Consider the following 16,998-nt stretch of genomic DNA (forward strand, 5'->3'; position numbering starts at 1 on the left):
GGAATAAATGATTTGAAAAACACACAATTTCTTTTTTTTTTTATAAATTTTGTAAATTAAAAATCAACCTAAAAAAATAAGTTCATAATACATGAATTGCAACAATCGTCTATACATTTGAATACAAAAAATCTAACTGCAGGTAATTTTATACTTAATAATATGGTTATTTAATGTATTTCACAATGTTTTATTTCACGCGAAGATGGCCCCGAACTTTACTGACAGCCAATTAACAGCCGAAGCAAGTACGATACCCGAATAAGAGATATTCAGCAAAGCTAAATACTTTTGAAACCAATTCAAATTTGTCTGTCTTCGCCGACAACGTGGTCCAATCTCTATGTCATCTTATTATAATTTAACGATCTCATTTAACTAGTCTTTTTAGAACAGAAAATTTAATTACTTTGAAAAATCTGGCTGTATTTTTGAAAAAAGCTAAATGCTGTAGAGAAGAAGTCTTGTCACTATGACTTGATAAAATGAATATACTTAATAAATAAATAAATAAATTTATTACAAATACAAGTTTATAAAACTTTTTGAAAATTAATAGATATATATATATATGTTGGTAATATGTGTGTGTTGTATTGTTTAATATATGTTATTATTGAACTGTAGTTGATATTAAATTGTGAATTTATAAATGTACCGTGGGCTGGAGGCCTGTTTTTGTACAATAAACTTGATTTGATTTGATTTGATTTGATCTCATGACGGCATTTCGTTGGCGTTAAGTGGTCTTGTTGGCTTCCTAAGACAACTGGATCCTTTCTGTTTACTTCGTCTTGTATTCGTGAAGCAAAAAATGCTAGACGGCACCGATAATTACAAAAGGTAAGACGAATCTAACACGATTTGACAAGATGTCCCCAATATGATCTGACGAAAGGAAAAAAAGACACACACATGCAACACGAAAATCTAAATTTGAACATATCCTTTCTCATGTGTCAGTCCATCTGGTGTAAGTTTTGAGATTGTGTGACACAGGAGAAAGAAAATATAAATGTTACTTGTAGGACCTTTAGAAACATGTAATTATCTACAGTCCAACAAAGTAACATAAACTTTGCCTGAATTTATCCAAACAACAGACAACAACCAGACTAAAGAGCAGAAAACAATCAATGAGTCTTCTACAAAGCGAGAAAACCCCACTTCCGAAAATGGGCTTCAGCTGGGCTATAAACAAAAATGTATACTAGTTTAGAGAAAATAGACTCTAAAATTTAAAAAAAAGGCTAACGAAGGTCAGAGGTTTTTTTTATTGTGGAGACTAACCAACCTTTATGCATTTATTTGTAAAAAGCATTTCATCCAAACATAACACCCTCACTTTTTTCACAGACATTCCAAATCCTAATCGATTTTAAAAGTTTTATCAATTTTATGATTGTTTTTCTCGTCTTGAAAATGCATGAAATGTTTGCCACTGGACGATAAGCAAACAATAACCAATCAATCGACGAAGCATACGTATATATTAGTTATATTATTCATCCATTTCGCAAAGACATTGTTACTGATATATAAAGATATATCTTTTTCAGAAGACAAACAACGCATGCGTAATCTAAATGGGATCTGTCATAAATATAAAGAATAGACATGGTTTACCCATTGAAGAATGCTCATATTTCATATTTGAATTAAATGCCTCTGTATTGTTAAATATATCTGATGTTAGTGTGCATTAAAGATATGGGCGGTTGATGACAATCCACGACAGTAGCCCAGGTCACCGCGCATCTCAATCATTTAATCAACCATTGTCTATGTAGGTGATTGAATTTAAATCATTTATTTCTTTTATTTGAGGATCACAGTGGGTTTCTTGAATGATAATAAATATTATAAGAAAAGATTTTACATGTTGAAATTGATAAAATGTAAATAATTATTTGTCTTTTGAAAACTTCATTTAAAAACTGTCGTCATACATCATTAATGTTGTTTTCTTGGCAAACAAATACATAGTGAATTGTAATTAGCTATTTGCAGAAATGACAATTTAAAACCCTGTATGCTTCACCCTTTGAAGTTTTTGTTTTGTTTTCTAACTATCATGAATTATGAGTGCTAAACCAAATAATATTAATTTAAGTGATATAAATGTTGGAATTAGTTCTGTGAACAGAGAAAATGGTAATCAGGAAGACACACTAGGAAGAAATGAAAGAATTGAGTTGTACAGCAAGGAAAATGAGTATAAAAAGGAGTATCAACAATCATATCCTGACTCGAGAGAAGGGCAATATGCTTACACAAATCCCGTAGCTTATGAAGACTCAATTTGTGCAAATGTAAACGAAACCGAGAAACCGAAGTCTCAAAACGGAAGTTCCAAAAACGGAAGTCACATAGGCGAACATGTATTGAAAGATGAAAGAGCTTCATCTAACTCGAACTCAAAACTTGACTGTTTCAAACAATCAATATGTTACATTTATATGCTCAAAGTAGTTACGGATCGTTGGAAGCTGTCTATTGCAGTACTGGCAGTTATATGTATTGTTTTGTTAATCATCATCATTATTTTGATCTCTGTTCTCCAGAAGTCAACAGATAAAGATGGAGGTAAGAAATAATAGACCCATCGTAATAAACTCATCAAAGATACCAGGACTAAATTTTATTTATACGCCAGACGCGCGTTTCGTCTACATAAGACTCATCAGTGACGCTCGAATCCAAAAAACTTAAAAATGCCAAATAAAGTACGAAGTTGAAGAGCATTGAGATTTAATACAACATGAAAATAGAGGTCAGAAATACCTTATTATTGTCCCATAATACATTTATTGGATTGGATATTGGCATTCTTTTTGCTGATTTTATATTTAATTCCTTATCTTTAAATTTAGTGTTTTCACTAGCAGGTCCGAGACCACAAATATAATCCCTAGTGTTGACAGTGGGTTACTTGCCAATGTTTTTTTATACCCCTTCCAAATTTATTTCTCCATGTTTTATGCCTCAAATTGCAAGTAGGGGGGGGGGGGGGGGGGGTGAAACTACACTGTAAACTAGAGGCTCTAAAGAGCCTGTGTCGCTCACCTTGGTCTATGTGCATATTAAACAAAGGACACAAATGGATTCATGACAAAATTGTATTTTGGTGATGGTGATGTGTTTGAAGTTCTTACTTTACTGAACGATTTTGCTTCTTACAATTATATCTATCATGAACTTTGCCCATTAGTAACAGAGAACTATATTTGGTAAAAATTTACATAAATTTACCAAATTAATGAAAATTGTTAAAAATTGACTATAAAGGGCAATAACTCCTTAAGGGGTCAATTGACCATTTAGGTCATGTTGACTTATTTGTAGATCTTACTTTGCTGAACATTATTGCTGTTGACAGTTTATCTCTAACTATAATAATATTCAAGATAATAACCAAAAACAGCAAAATTTCTTCAAAATTACCAATTCAGGGGCAGCAACCCAACAACCGATTGACCGATTCATCTGAAAATTTCAGGGCAGATAGTTCTTTACCTGATAAACATTTTTATCCCCTGTCAGATTTCCTCAAAATGCTTTGGTTTTTGAGTTATAAGCCAAAAACTGCATTTTACCCCTATGTTCTATTTTTAGCGGTGGCCGCCATCTTGGTTGGTTGACCAGGTCACGCCACACATTTTTTAAACTAGATACCCCAAAGATGATTGTGGCCAAGTTTGGATTAATTTGGCCAAGTAGTTTCAGAGGAGAAGATTTTTGTAAAAGATTACTTTAATTTACGAAAAATGGTTAAAAATTGACTATAAAGGGCAATAACTCCTAAACGGGTCAACTGACCATTTTGGTCATGTTGACTTATTTGTAGATCTTACTTTGCTGAACATTATTGCTGTTTACAGTTTATCTCTATCTATAATAATATTCAAGATAATAACCAAAAACAGCAAAATTTCCTCAAAATTACCAATTCAGGGGCAGCAACCCAACAACCGATTGACCGATTCATCTGAAAATTTTAGGGCAGATAGATCTTGACCTGATAAACATTTTTATCCCATGTCAGATTTCCTCAAAATGCTTTGGTTTTTGAGTTATAAGCCAAAAACTGCATTTTACCCCTTTGTTCTATTTTTAGCCGTGGCGGCCATCTTGGTTGGTTGACCAGGTCACGCCACACATTTTTTAAACTAGATACCCCAAAGATGATTGTGGCCAAGTTTGGATTAATTTGGCCCAGTAGTTTCAGAGGAGAAGATTTTTGTAAAAGATTACTTTAATTAACGAAAAATGGTTAAAAATTGACTATAAAGGGCAATAACTCCTAAACGGGTCAACTGACCATTTTGGTCATGTTGACTTATTTGTAGATCTTACTTTGCTGAACATTATTGCTGTTTACAGTTTATCTCTAACTATAATAATATTCAAGATAATAATCAAAAACAGCAAAATTTCTTCAAAATTACCAATTCAGGGGCAGCAACCCAACAACCGATTGACCGATTCATCTGAAAATTTCAGGGCAGATAGATCTTGACCTGATAAACATTTTTACCCCATGTCAGATTTGCTCTAAATGCTTTGGTTTTTGAGTTATAAGCCAAAAACTGCATTTTACCCCTATGTTCTATTTTTAGCCGTGGCGGCCATCTTGGTTGGTTGACCGGGTCACGCCACACATTTTTTAAACTAGATACCCCAATGATGATTGTGGCCAAGTTTGGTTTGATTTGGCCCAGTAGTTTCAGAGGAGAAGATTTTTGTAAAAGTTAACGACGACGGACGACGACGACGACGACGGACGACGGACGACGGACGACGACGGACGACGGACGCCAAGTGATGAGAAAAGCTCACTTGGCCCTTCGGGCCAGGTGAGCTAAAAAATGGGTCAAGAATTTTTAAGGAAAGTAGCTGTCAAAAGATTTCAAGACGCCCTAAACATAGAATTGTCCATATTTTGAGGTAGAGCCGATGAAGTTTTCTATAATTTTGATATAAATTGTCCCAAATGTAGTACAACACACTGTAAAAATTTCATTGAGAAAGCGCAGGTGGGTTTTTTTATGTTCTAAAAGAAATGCACTATGAAATAATCTCGGACCAGCAGCTATTTGATCTTGACGGGACATGATATTAACGTGTCTCATATGAAGAATAGGACGATATTCTGCTTTTACCTTTGTTCACACAACCGTTGGTCTTTCCAAATTGTGACTTGATTGGAGAGTTGTCTCGTTGGCACTCGTACCACATTTTCTTATGTCTACTTATGTTGAGCTCTGTATATAGGTTTGTTTTGTTTTGATATGATTTGTCTGTCTCTCTTCGAATTTATCATTTTTGATTTCAACTTTGATATCTTCTGTCTCTCTACAAAGAATAAAAAAGTATTATAGATTCATTATTATTCGTTTGATTCCAATTTTCGTGGATTTCCTTGTTACTCGAGAACCACAAATTCCAACGAGTTGCACATTTTCTATAAGAATGTATGCAGACTCTGGCAAAACCATATTATAATCAAATATCCACGAATATGTAAGTTTTCCCAATATACGAAATAAGTACCCACCAAAGAAAAACAAATTCACTGTATTATTATATAAATGACCGAAATGTAATGATGTTATCAAAGGACCCAAAACTAAACAACTATAAGTAACTGTACGGCTCCAACAAATAGCAAAACCATACTTCATAGTGAGGTATAAAAAGCTGCGAAATGACAAATTTGAAGCAATTTAAACGAGAAAAATAACGGCCTCATTTTTTGTACAAAAATAATAAGCAAAACAAATTAAATATGATATACATGTACATTAAAAAAATTAACCCACTGAGTTACATGTATCTGACTTGGAACAGGTGACAATTTTAAACATGTTGTGTTTAATTGTATGAAACTATATACTTGTGTGAAATGCTATTTTTTCATATATTTAGAAATAGGACTTAAAGTTAAAAGTATTTGTGAATATGGTGTATGCGCCAACAATGGAACTTGTTCTGAAACCGAGACCAGCTTTAAATGTCAATGCATGAAAGGTTATTATGGAAGGGTATGCGAACGTAAGTAGTCTAAATTGTTACAGTAGCCACATTACGAAGAGTTTGTATACCCCACCTACGATAGTTGAGCGGCATTATGTGTTCTGGTATGTTCTTCCGTTCGTTTGCACGGTCGTCTGTCCCGCTTCAGGTAAAAGTTTTTTGGTCAAGGTAGTTTTTGATGAAGTTGAAGTCCGAACAACTTGAAACTGAGTACACATGTTCCCTATGAAATGATCTTTTTATTATAAATGCCTAAACGAGTTTTAATTCCAATTTCACGGTGCACTGAACATAGAAAATGATAGTGCGAGTAGGGCATCCGTGTACTATGGACATATTCTTGTCGTATATATGTAGGACTCTAAAGTTCGATGGTACTTTAAAGTACAATGGTCACGCTATTTTAAAGTGTGATGGTCTGCGCTATTTTTTTAAGTACGATGGTGTCTCTCGATTAAGTGTGATGGTTGTTTGTTTTCGCTAAAGTACGATAGTATATCACGCTAAAGTGCGATAGACCTACAGGGTAAGATTCGAGGGATTAAAACATTGAGGTTAAACATAGTCTTTTTGCAAAATATAGTATGCTAAGGTATAACATATGTGATGGATTTTATTATTTACCGGTAGGCTTAAAATTGAGAAGACCGACCACGTATGAATCGCTAAAAAGGTTATTTATGTGTCGCAAAATATTATATTTCATGTAAAATGATTTTTAACGATTCGGAGCGTATTGAATATTTGGATAATTAATGTAGATTGCCATTCACACTAATGTGACAACCTCACTCATCACAGTCGTCATTGTAAATATCAAATACAAAAATCGTTCATTGTCGGAATATGCAACATTCATTTGTATAAGCTTTAATTTGAATGCGAAAGAAATGCAATGTTCGTCGAGCTTTTTCCCCTTTTTCGTAGCGTAATACTAGTACATGTTTTATTTTCCTGCAATGTACAGAACAAACTAATGTAAATAGCAAACATTTATAATTCACGCAAAAAAACTTGCATCTCTATTTTACCGACGTTATTATCAAACTACGTTTCTAACGTCTATATTTTCGCGGAGAATCGGACTTAAGCGTATGGAAGCATCGCACTTTAGAGTAGACCATCGTATTTTAGCGCCCCATCGCACTTTAGAGTCCTACACATGTATAATTTTAAAAGGCGTTTTTCTTGACTCAATTAATTCGTACCATTAATGATTAAATATTTTCGACTCTGTCACAATGAACACACAACTATTATATTTCTCTAAAGTAACGATTAATTGTGAGATTTATCCAATAAAGTATCTTTATATCCGTCCTCTCTAATTGTTTAAATGTGTGACCTGGTCTTTGGTAGACTGAAAATTAACCATATAGAAAAACAAAAGAAACCTTTTAGTAAAATTGGTTTTCGATACATATAAGAATCTATACTAAACGCAAAATGATGATAACAGCAACATTATTGTCATTACCTTGATCATTGAGTCAAGACAAAGAATCAGATTGAATGGACAATTCTTAAATTTCTTAGCTTTGTCAACATCATAGCAGTAAAATGGCTGTATGTGAAATACACATGTAATTTTGTTTTGTTTTGACACGCTATATAAAAGTTCTGTACTCTTTTTTTTTTACAGATATGGTATGCAGTAATATTATTTGCTATAATGGAGGTTTCTGTGTAATAAATGGTTCTGTTGGAGAATGTTTGTGTCCTCCGGGGTTTTATGGATCACACTGTGAAGGTAACATATAATTGGTTAAATGAATACTGGCGCGAAAATATATAAAATCAAGTGCACAGTACGCGTGTTTTCCGAATATTCTTAAGTTGCCACGCTAAAGATTAAAACGTGTGGAAGCAAAACACTTTAAAGTATAAGGAGTATCACTGAATATATAGCATATTCTGAACAGATTGTATCGTCTGCTATTTAATAAGACATGTATTGTCTATCCATGTTCTTTGTTTTTTGATGGATAGTTCTTTAGTTATCTCACTAGCAAACATACCATATTTACTTATTTATGTATGGTCAAACAGAGGCGAAAGATACCAGAGGGACATTCAAACTCCTAAGTCGAAAATAAACTGACAAGACAGCGCCATGGTTAAAAAAGAAAAAGACCAACAGACAAATAATAACATAGAAAATTAATTGAAAGACTAAGCAACACGTACCCCTCTAAAACAGGTCTCAGGTACTCAGGGAATGGTAAGTATACCCGAGGGAGTTACATGTTTTTTTTAAATACAATTAAGTTCAGAGAAATAGAATCATTGACGGCAATATCCAAAGACTTCATTATTTTTTTTTTAAATTGTTACATGTGACAGGAAGAACAGCAAACGATAGTACAACAAAGCTATTAAAATCAGAGTTATGCCGCGATGTCTGATGAATATCATCCCTTTTATATAAAACTTATATATCTCATATTTAAAAAAACGTCTCTACCAAGCTCAAAATATGTTAAAAAAAGACACAACACTTTCAAAAATGTAATATATTTTTTCACGAACAATGCCTTTTTATGCGAAAAAAAGCAAGCATCGAAAAATATTCATAACATCGCTTAGAAAACACGACTATTTGATGTTAGAATATGCATAATAATTTTAACAATGATGCATTTTGATATTTGTCCAGTGAACGTTCAAATATCCTAAATAAAAGCATCAAAATATTGGTTAAAAAGTTTTTGTTTTTTTAATTTTTAGGAACACCTTGTTCGAACGTCACATGTAAAAATGGCGGAATTTGTTATTCCGTCGACGGGAAATTTAACTGCTCCTGTCCTGATGGTACGAGCGGAAAATACTGTGAACGTAAGATATTGGAGATCTTTTTAAAATAAAATTTAGAATGGAAACGAGAAATGTGTCAAAGAGAAAACACCCCGACCAAATAGTAGAAAAACAGCTGAGTCCCCCAACATGTGAGAGCTAGAAAATTTCTCACACGGAGGCGAGCTTCAGCTGGCTCCTGGACAATAATATATCTACTAGTTCAGCAAAAAAAGACTGCCATGTTAATTTCGAAACCTATAAATGAATCACAATAATAAATAAACATATCAGACTAACTCATGTCAGTATGTATATCGACAAATGAGACCACTATTCACCAAAGTTCACGTAAAGTGGATGTTAACAATTATAAGTAACCGGTACAGCCTTCAACAATGCGAAAATATTCATACCGTAGATCTGTTATAAAATGGACATTATGAAAGATATGAAACAATTCAATTGAGAAAAAACAAACAACCTGATAGATCATGTTTGTAACAAAACAATTAACGCAAAAAAAATATGACTTGTGATAGGCTCATATAGAATACGGCGGGGTAAAAGTATTTTGCTGAAGCCAAAACCTTCCCCTAGACATGTGACAGTTTGTCCTTAATTTATGTTGTTGTCTTTTTTGATTGATATATTCAACTAGCAGTCAAATAATGGTATACTATATATTTTAGCTATAAAAAATAACAATGAATTAAACGTTTTGTTTTCCAAATTCAATAATAGATACACCTTGCGATAGACCTGAGGTCCGCTGTCTGAATGGAGGTTCATGCCTATTCTCATCAAACACCTCTACATGTGCGTGTCGCTACCAGTACTTCGGGGAAGCGTGTCAGAAATATTGTCAATACGGTAAGATTCTTCAAACCGAACAGGAAACAATTTTATCGGGATCTTATAATATATAATGGTCGAACTTGCTTGTATCTAAAGTGATATTCAGTTTAAATGCTGTGCAAAAGCGAATGGCCAATACTTATCAAACGTAAGGGTTTGTCTTACTCTTAGAATATTTGTCGGACACCATTGCACTTAGTGATACAGGTTAAAACAAATCGTCAATATACCCAAATTCCACTACATTGGCAACGATGTACGATTGATATCTTGTTAGTGTTTTAACGTCACTTTTATGCGCCAAATTTTTATTGGTGGAAAGAATGTATGAAAAAAACCCAAAAAAAACAGACATAAGACAAAATGACGGGATGTATATAAACAGAGCCACGTCACATGTAAGAAAGAAACACAAAATAAAAAGGCACATAGACCAAGCATATCAGAAAAAATGATAGACAATCAAATAAAAATTATTATGGAACGATAACACAATGACGGGATGCACAAGTACAGAGCCACGTCACATGTAAGACAGAAACACAAGCAGGCATACAGACAAAACATATTAGCAAAAATGAAAGACAAGAATACCAAAATTATCATAGAACAATGACACAATAACGAGATGTACAAGTACAGAGTCACAGCAAATTGATACCACCAAAATAGACTAAACAACCAATAGTTGTTAGTTGCTTTGTCATTTGGTTTTTTGTAGATAGTTGATAAAAGAATACAATAACACGTTATAGTTAATGTTTTATATTTAAAAAAAAAAGAATCAGACTATTCTTTAGAAGTAAACTGTCAATTGTATATACGTACATGTATACATATAGGTTTTTTTCTAAAATAATTTTTCTAATACAGTGTTTTGTTTCTGTTCTAATTTTGCAATGATAATAATTTAGTATTATTGTTTATACATTTTAAGGAGCACAGTACTACAGTTGTACATACGAAGAACATGAAGACGGATGTTTTCTACAAAATGATTTATCTGACAATTTCAACTGGACTAGAAATACGGTATATAGTCAAAATGAATGTTTATTAATATATGAATTATACTATAAATTGAACAGGTCATCACATTGAACGACAAACTTATGTGACGTATAAAATTTTCTGACATCAGACACGTAAATCAATGAATGTGTTTGTAGATAGATTTTTGTGTTTTGTTAAAATGTTCCTTTTAAAATTGTTATACGATGATGACTGATGTACCCATATTTTGACTATTTTATTTTTGTGTCTGTTTAACTAACGCATCAATGTAAATATAACGGAATTTAATTAGACTGTCATCAAAGTGAGAGGGTTAGCGCTATAGAACCAGGTTTAATCACCCATTTCCTACATTAGAAAATGCCTGTACCAAGTTAGGATTATGACAGTTCTTGTCCATTCGTTTTTGATGCGTTTTGTTATTTGATTTTGCCATGTGATTATGGACTTTCCGAATTGATGTTCCTCTAAGTTCAGTATTTTTATGATTTTACTTTTTTCTCTGCTGTTCGGTGTGAGCACTTTTAGGCTCAGCGATGAAGGTCGTACTTTGACCTATAATGGTTTACTTTTACAAATTGTGACTTTAATGGAGATTTGTCTCATTGGCACTCATGTCACATATTCCTTTATGTACCCAGTAGCGATCTGAGGGAGAGAAGAGGGTGGTTTGGGGGTTGGGTTGGGGGGTGGGGGGTGAGCAAGTGTTGGAACCCCTCTTTTAGACCATCAATGCGTATATAATTATATGCCTTGAATTTTTTTATGAATATCTATCGACACTCCTCCGCAACATTTACCATAAAAATTCCCATACATAATTACATCGTTCACTCATCAGTTCCATGTTCCGATAACATCTGAAAATTTCCCCTGACCTCTGAACCAACAATTCGATTACGTGTGAAATTTTTTTGTTAACAATGATATTTGTAAATAACTGATAACATGAGATGTCGTTGACAAAAAAAAAAAATACAAATAGAAAAAAAGATTTAAATTTAATATCTTATTTATAAATAACAGGGTAAAGCCTTTGTAGTTCGCTGTTCGATGAGAGCAAAAACACACAGTGTTGAAGGTTGTAATTTGACGTATGATTGTTTACTTTTTACACATTGTAAATAGGATTGAGAGTTGTCTCATTTGCACTCATACCACATCTTCTAATTTCTAGTAACTTCAAATATATGTTATAAAACAGGGTACAACACCAAGTAAATATACAGGTCCGTCATCGGCCTTTGAAGGGACGTATTATCTGTATATAGAGGCATCTCCTCCGGTCCAGGAAAATAACATTGCTAGGTTAATATCTAGCCAATCGTTGTCAAGTAAGTTTAAAATATTTCCAACTTTAAAGATCAAAAGAATCTTTTCAAAAGTGTACCTCGAAGGAATTGAAAAGATTTTTTTTCATCACAGAAAAATTAACTTTTTACAATATTCATAAGCAGATCTTCGTGACCTAATTGCATGCAAAGTTTCATAAAAGTTTGTGAAATCATGAAGTTAAGTACCCGTAACCTTGAAGGACATACATTTTGCTTTCAAGAGTAAGTTCTATGTTTATGTGAATGAATTACTTTCATAAAATATTCTAAGCTCCAACCTGATGTAGACTAATTTATTTCTATTCCATTTTACACCAATGTTTACGAAAAACTTTTATTGAAACGGACTAATACTCGTATTACAAACAAATTCATATCTGATCTCATTCACTAAAACATTTACATAGAAGTTCTCTAAATAAAAAAAAAATTATCCCTAATTCCCCAGACAATGATTTAAAAATGTCGTGTAAATTATACAGTTTGATGGAATTTTCTATTATTTTGATTTCGGGTATTTTTTAGTAATAGACCTTAAAATGTTTCGTTTCTTATTCAATCTTGGCTTTCTAATATTCATATTCGAGCGATTCTGGTGAAGCCGGTAAATCCAGAACTGCGCGTCCGAAACATGCAATTTATAAAGTGTGGATTCATTTTTTATAAACTGCGTCGACATTGAAAATATACACGAGGTGATGTGCGTATACTTATTTATTTTAGCATGCTTAAGGTGTTTAAAGTTTAGCTACCATATGTACGGTACAGCTGTAGGATCTCTTAATATTTACCATGGGGATCAGAAGTTGTGGACACAATCTGGTAGTCATGGAGATATGTGGAATACATTATCACTAGAAGTAGATGGCGCTGTGGACAAACGTGTAAGTTAAATTTAGAATTGAACGGGAAATGTTTCAAAGAGACAACAAGCCGACCAAAGAGCTGAAAACTGCACAAGGAACCAAAGGGTTTACACTTTTAAAAGGAGGGATACACTTTTAAATTTGGAATTCTGTTTGAATACTATATATTTTATTGAGTTTTGAAAACAACTTTTTTTGTAAAAGGGAGTAATTCCGTTCCGGCTCCTTTTAGTCATATAACTAGTACTGATACATCCCCTGTTTTGGTTACGAAAGTTCAACTATAAAACCTCCATAAATGGTGTAACCAAACTCTTGACTATATCAACCAACGTAATTAGTAAAAAAAAATGTGTCATATTCCTGACTAAAGTAAACATGGTAAAGTGAATAAACTAAAAACGCTTTGAACGCACGAAATCTATAAAGCGTTATTTCATTAAAAAAAAACTTTATTACTACTTAAAAGATCTACAGGTCCGGCAGTAGTTTCATTGCATTGTACACCTTTGCAGTGTAAGGTGTTTCGAGTTCAAATACGTCTATAATGTTTAGTCCTTTTTGATTTGTCTCAAACTTGTAGTTTTACTCCCTAGTTTTTGACACAGATTTGTATATTGGTTAACACGAAATTGTGCGTACAACTGTTGATGTTAGACAAATAGTTTGTTAATAAATACATCAAAACGAAGTTTCCTAAATGCAGAAATGCAATAATTTAGTATCTAGACAAACATACGAGGTGTGGAGCAGGATCTGCTAGCTCTTTCGGAGCACATGCGTTTGAACGCGGTCTGTGGTATGGGTTCGATTTGCTCAATCGTTTCAATGTAGTATCTTATAGATGTGTTCGTCTTCTCGTCGTTTTTGCATTTTGTCATGATATTGGCTTTTTAATTTTTTTCTCAATTTATAAGTTTTAAACGTCCACGTGGTATTATCTGCCTCCTATGTAAGTAATGCGATTCATGTATTTTCTGTAGTAGATTATAACGAACTCATTCAGAATGCGATATTTTTGTAGCGTCCATTATTTACAGAAACGTAACATTACTTTGATTTGAAACCACAATAAATATATCATTAAATTATTTTTTATACAATTCTAATTCTAATTTTTATTTGCAGATCATATTTGAAGCAGTTCGCGGAAGTGGTGTTAGTGGAGATATAGCTTTAGATAATATACACTTTAGTCCAGGGGGTTGTAAATAAACTATAACAGTATGACTAGTTATGATGTATTCTTTAATCCAGGAAGTTGCAAACAAATACTCCAGTCTTTAATTGTCTAAACGTATGCTGTTTTCTTTCCAGTCGTGTGGCGAATTCCACCACTTTTATCATATAAAAGAAAGCCTAATCCGGCAACGAATTTCACTTTATTGAATTAAATGCCGCCAAAATCTTCTTTTTTAACTCATTTAGAATTAATAATTTGGTAAAATGACAAGAATGCATTTTTTTTCCTCATATGGTCGATAGTTGTCTTGTTTTATTTTCAATAAATTGGAGAACATTTGTTTTGAGTCTACACATTTCTAAACAAAACAAATAAAATAGAAGAAAGTAAACACACAGTTTAACTATAAAAAAAGGAGCTGTGGTATGATTGCCAATGAGCAACTCCCTACAAGAGACCAAAATGACATAGAAATTAATAACGGTAGGTCACCATTCGGCCGTCAACAATGAGCAAAGCCTATACCGCATAGTCGGCTATAAAAGGTCCCGAAATAATGGAAATGTAAAACAATTCAAACGAGAAAACTAACGGCCTCAGTTTATGTACAAAAAATGAACGAATATCAAATCTGTAACACATAAACAAACGACAACCACTGAATTACAGGCTCCTGACTTGGGACAGGAACATACATACAGGATGTGACGGTTTAAACATGTTCGCGGGATTTCGACCCTCCCCTAACCTTGAACAGTGGTATATGAGTACATCATTAGAACGAACTATATAATATAGTTAAAATTAGATGGACAAAAATACAAGTGGTCGTAGCCGATTACTTGTACATCCTAAAAGAAAAGTTACTAGGTATAGATCATGGAAACAATATAAATTTAATAGAAACAACAACTGCAAAAGGGTTGGTCAAATTGTCACAAAATTCTCCAAAATGTGGTATAATGAAGATCTTATATTCATGAGAGTGGTATCTTTTATGAAACCGTAGTCATTTCTCTATCAAATAGTAAAAAAATGCTATGAATTTCAGCTCGTTTTTTGATTAAGTTGAATTGAAATGTTCGAAGCTCAAATCTTTGTTGACCAAAAAGAAACCTACACTAATTTTTGGACCGATAGGTTGTACGGATGTGTAAAAATACGGAGCGTGAAACAGAAAAATGTATATGAAACATAAAAACAATCTTTATGTTCATATAAACTAAGTTGGTTTAGTAAAGGATAGAAAATGGAAGTTTTCTTATTTCTTTTCGATTTAAAGAGGAGGTTTATCAAACTAAATTAGACTTTTTGTTAAAATATAAAATCATTTCAGTTATATAGAGATGTCATGTCTTAACATTATCGTTTACTGTTATCTAATTTGTGACCAAAATTCCATATGTTTCAAGATATATAGCAGTTGAGTTAAAGGATAGACAAAAAAGGCTTTTCTAAGTCAGACTCAGTAGAAATTAAAATTAAAAAAATACTGAACACCGAGAAAAATTCAAAAATGGAAAGTGCTTAACCTAATGACAATATCAAAATATCACACGCATGCAATTGTGTACAAGCATGTTCTTATGAAAAATATTGGATAAAATATGGTTTTATAGCTAGGTTAACCTCTCACTTGGATGACAGTCGCATAAAATTCGATGATATTGACAACGATGTGTGAATAAAACCATCTGACATAGTAGGTAAATATGTCAAACATAGGGTACAGCAGTCAACATTGTGTTATAATCTTAATCAGTATATAAACAAACAAATATGTAACAAAGAAGCACAAAAAGGCATATAGAATGGGGACTCACGCAACAAAGAAAAACAAGAATACAATACATTACCGTAGCATAATAACACAATTACGGGATGTATTAGTACAGACTGTTGTAACTAGAGAACTTCCTGTTCTGTTGTCTTAATCGAACAAACATAGTAATAAATAATAGTTCGTGTACCTTTTGGGTCAAGTTTGTATATATGCTTTATCATCAAGAATTTCTATAACAAATAGTACATTTTCTTAATAAAGCTAATTTGATTGTATTTAAAAAAATATACAAAGAACTATATGCTTCCCTGTTTCATTTGAAGGCCGATTTCATATCATCCATTATTCTTCTCTCTAAGGGGATCGTTTAAGGAGATACTTTGTTTTATTTGTATGTTTGAATTTTAATAAATATATGTGTAGTCTTTTTTAACTGTAGTATACATTAATATTAGTATTAAAAAATCAGAAAAAATATCACCGTTTTGTATTCATTACGAAACTGTTATAAGTCTTGTTAAACATCTCGTGGTTCCCCAATTTATAATCTTCATAAAAACAAAAATAATATCTTTCTAAGATGACTGAATATTGTATATAAACTTTTATCAGAACCTTAAGAAGTAAACGAATAGTTGGGAGGAAGGTACGTACATATTTGATAATCGGCATCAGAAATAAAACTAACAAATGAAATAGACTTAAGCTGGTTTTTAATTATGTTTGTTGTTAAATTTAATACAAAAATGTTTTCTTAAAAGCGTATTATATACGAAAAATCATGTAGCAACAAGAAGAGTTCTGAATTGTTTTGTCAGAACTTTAGTAATAATAACATAAACAGTACCAATGTTTCTGTACCAAATTCTTATTTCTACATTAAATGTCTCTTCAGTGATGCTCGATGCCGATAGATTTGAAAATCCAAAGTTTATTAAAAATCTGAAGAACTATGAATAAAAAAAAGAACAAAAGAGTATAGCCACAGCCTGGTACAGAATCAGAGCTTAGCAAAAGGGAGATACATTCCTTGATTTATTTATTTTTCAAAATTTTGTATGTTTGTTTGCCATGCAGAGATAATAAAGATCGAGTAATGTACAGATTAATACATTCAAATGGTTTAAAATT

General features: G+C 32.6%; 1 protein-coding gene across 1 annotated transcript; it reads left to right on the forward strand.

Moving 5' to 3' along the window:
- Positions 1-2,050: 2,050 nt before the first annotated feature.
- LOC139497904 (uncharacterized) lies at positions 2,051-14,423 on the forward strand. The gene is made up of 9 exons (XM_071286143.1): positions 2,051-2,586; positions 5,929-6,054; positions 7,679-7,786; positions 8,764-8,871; positions 9,574-9,702; positions 10,625-10,719; positions 11,906-12,035; positions 12,759-12,919; positions 14,030-14,423. Exons 1-9 carry the CDS (start codon positions 2,082-2,084, stop codon positions 14,114-14,116), a joined length of 1,449 nt encoding a protein of 482 aa, XP_071142244.1. The 5' UTR covers positions 2,051-2,081; the 3' UTR covers positions 14,117-14,423.
- The last annotated feature ends 2,575 nt before the right edge of the window (positions 14,424-16,998 follow it).

The sequence above is a fragment of the Mytilus edulis genome, chromosome 12 (genome assembly GCF_963676685.1).
Source record: "Mytilus edulis chromosome 12, xbMytEdul2.2, whole genome shotgun sequence".
NCBI lineage: Eukaryota > Metazoa > Mollusca > Bivalvia > Mytilida > Mytilidae > Mytilus > Mytilus edulis.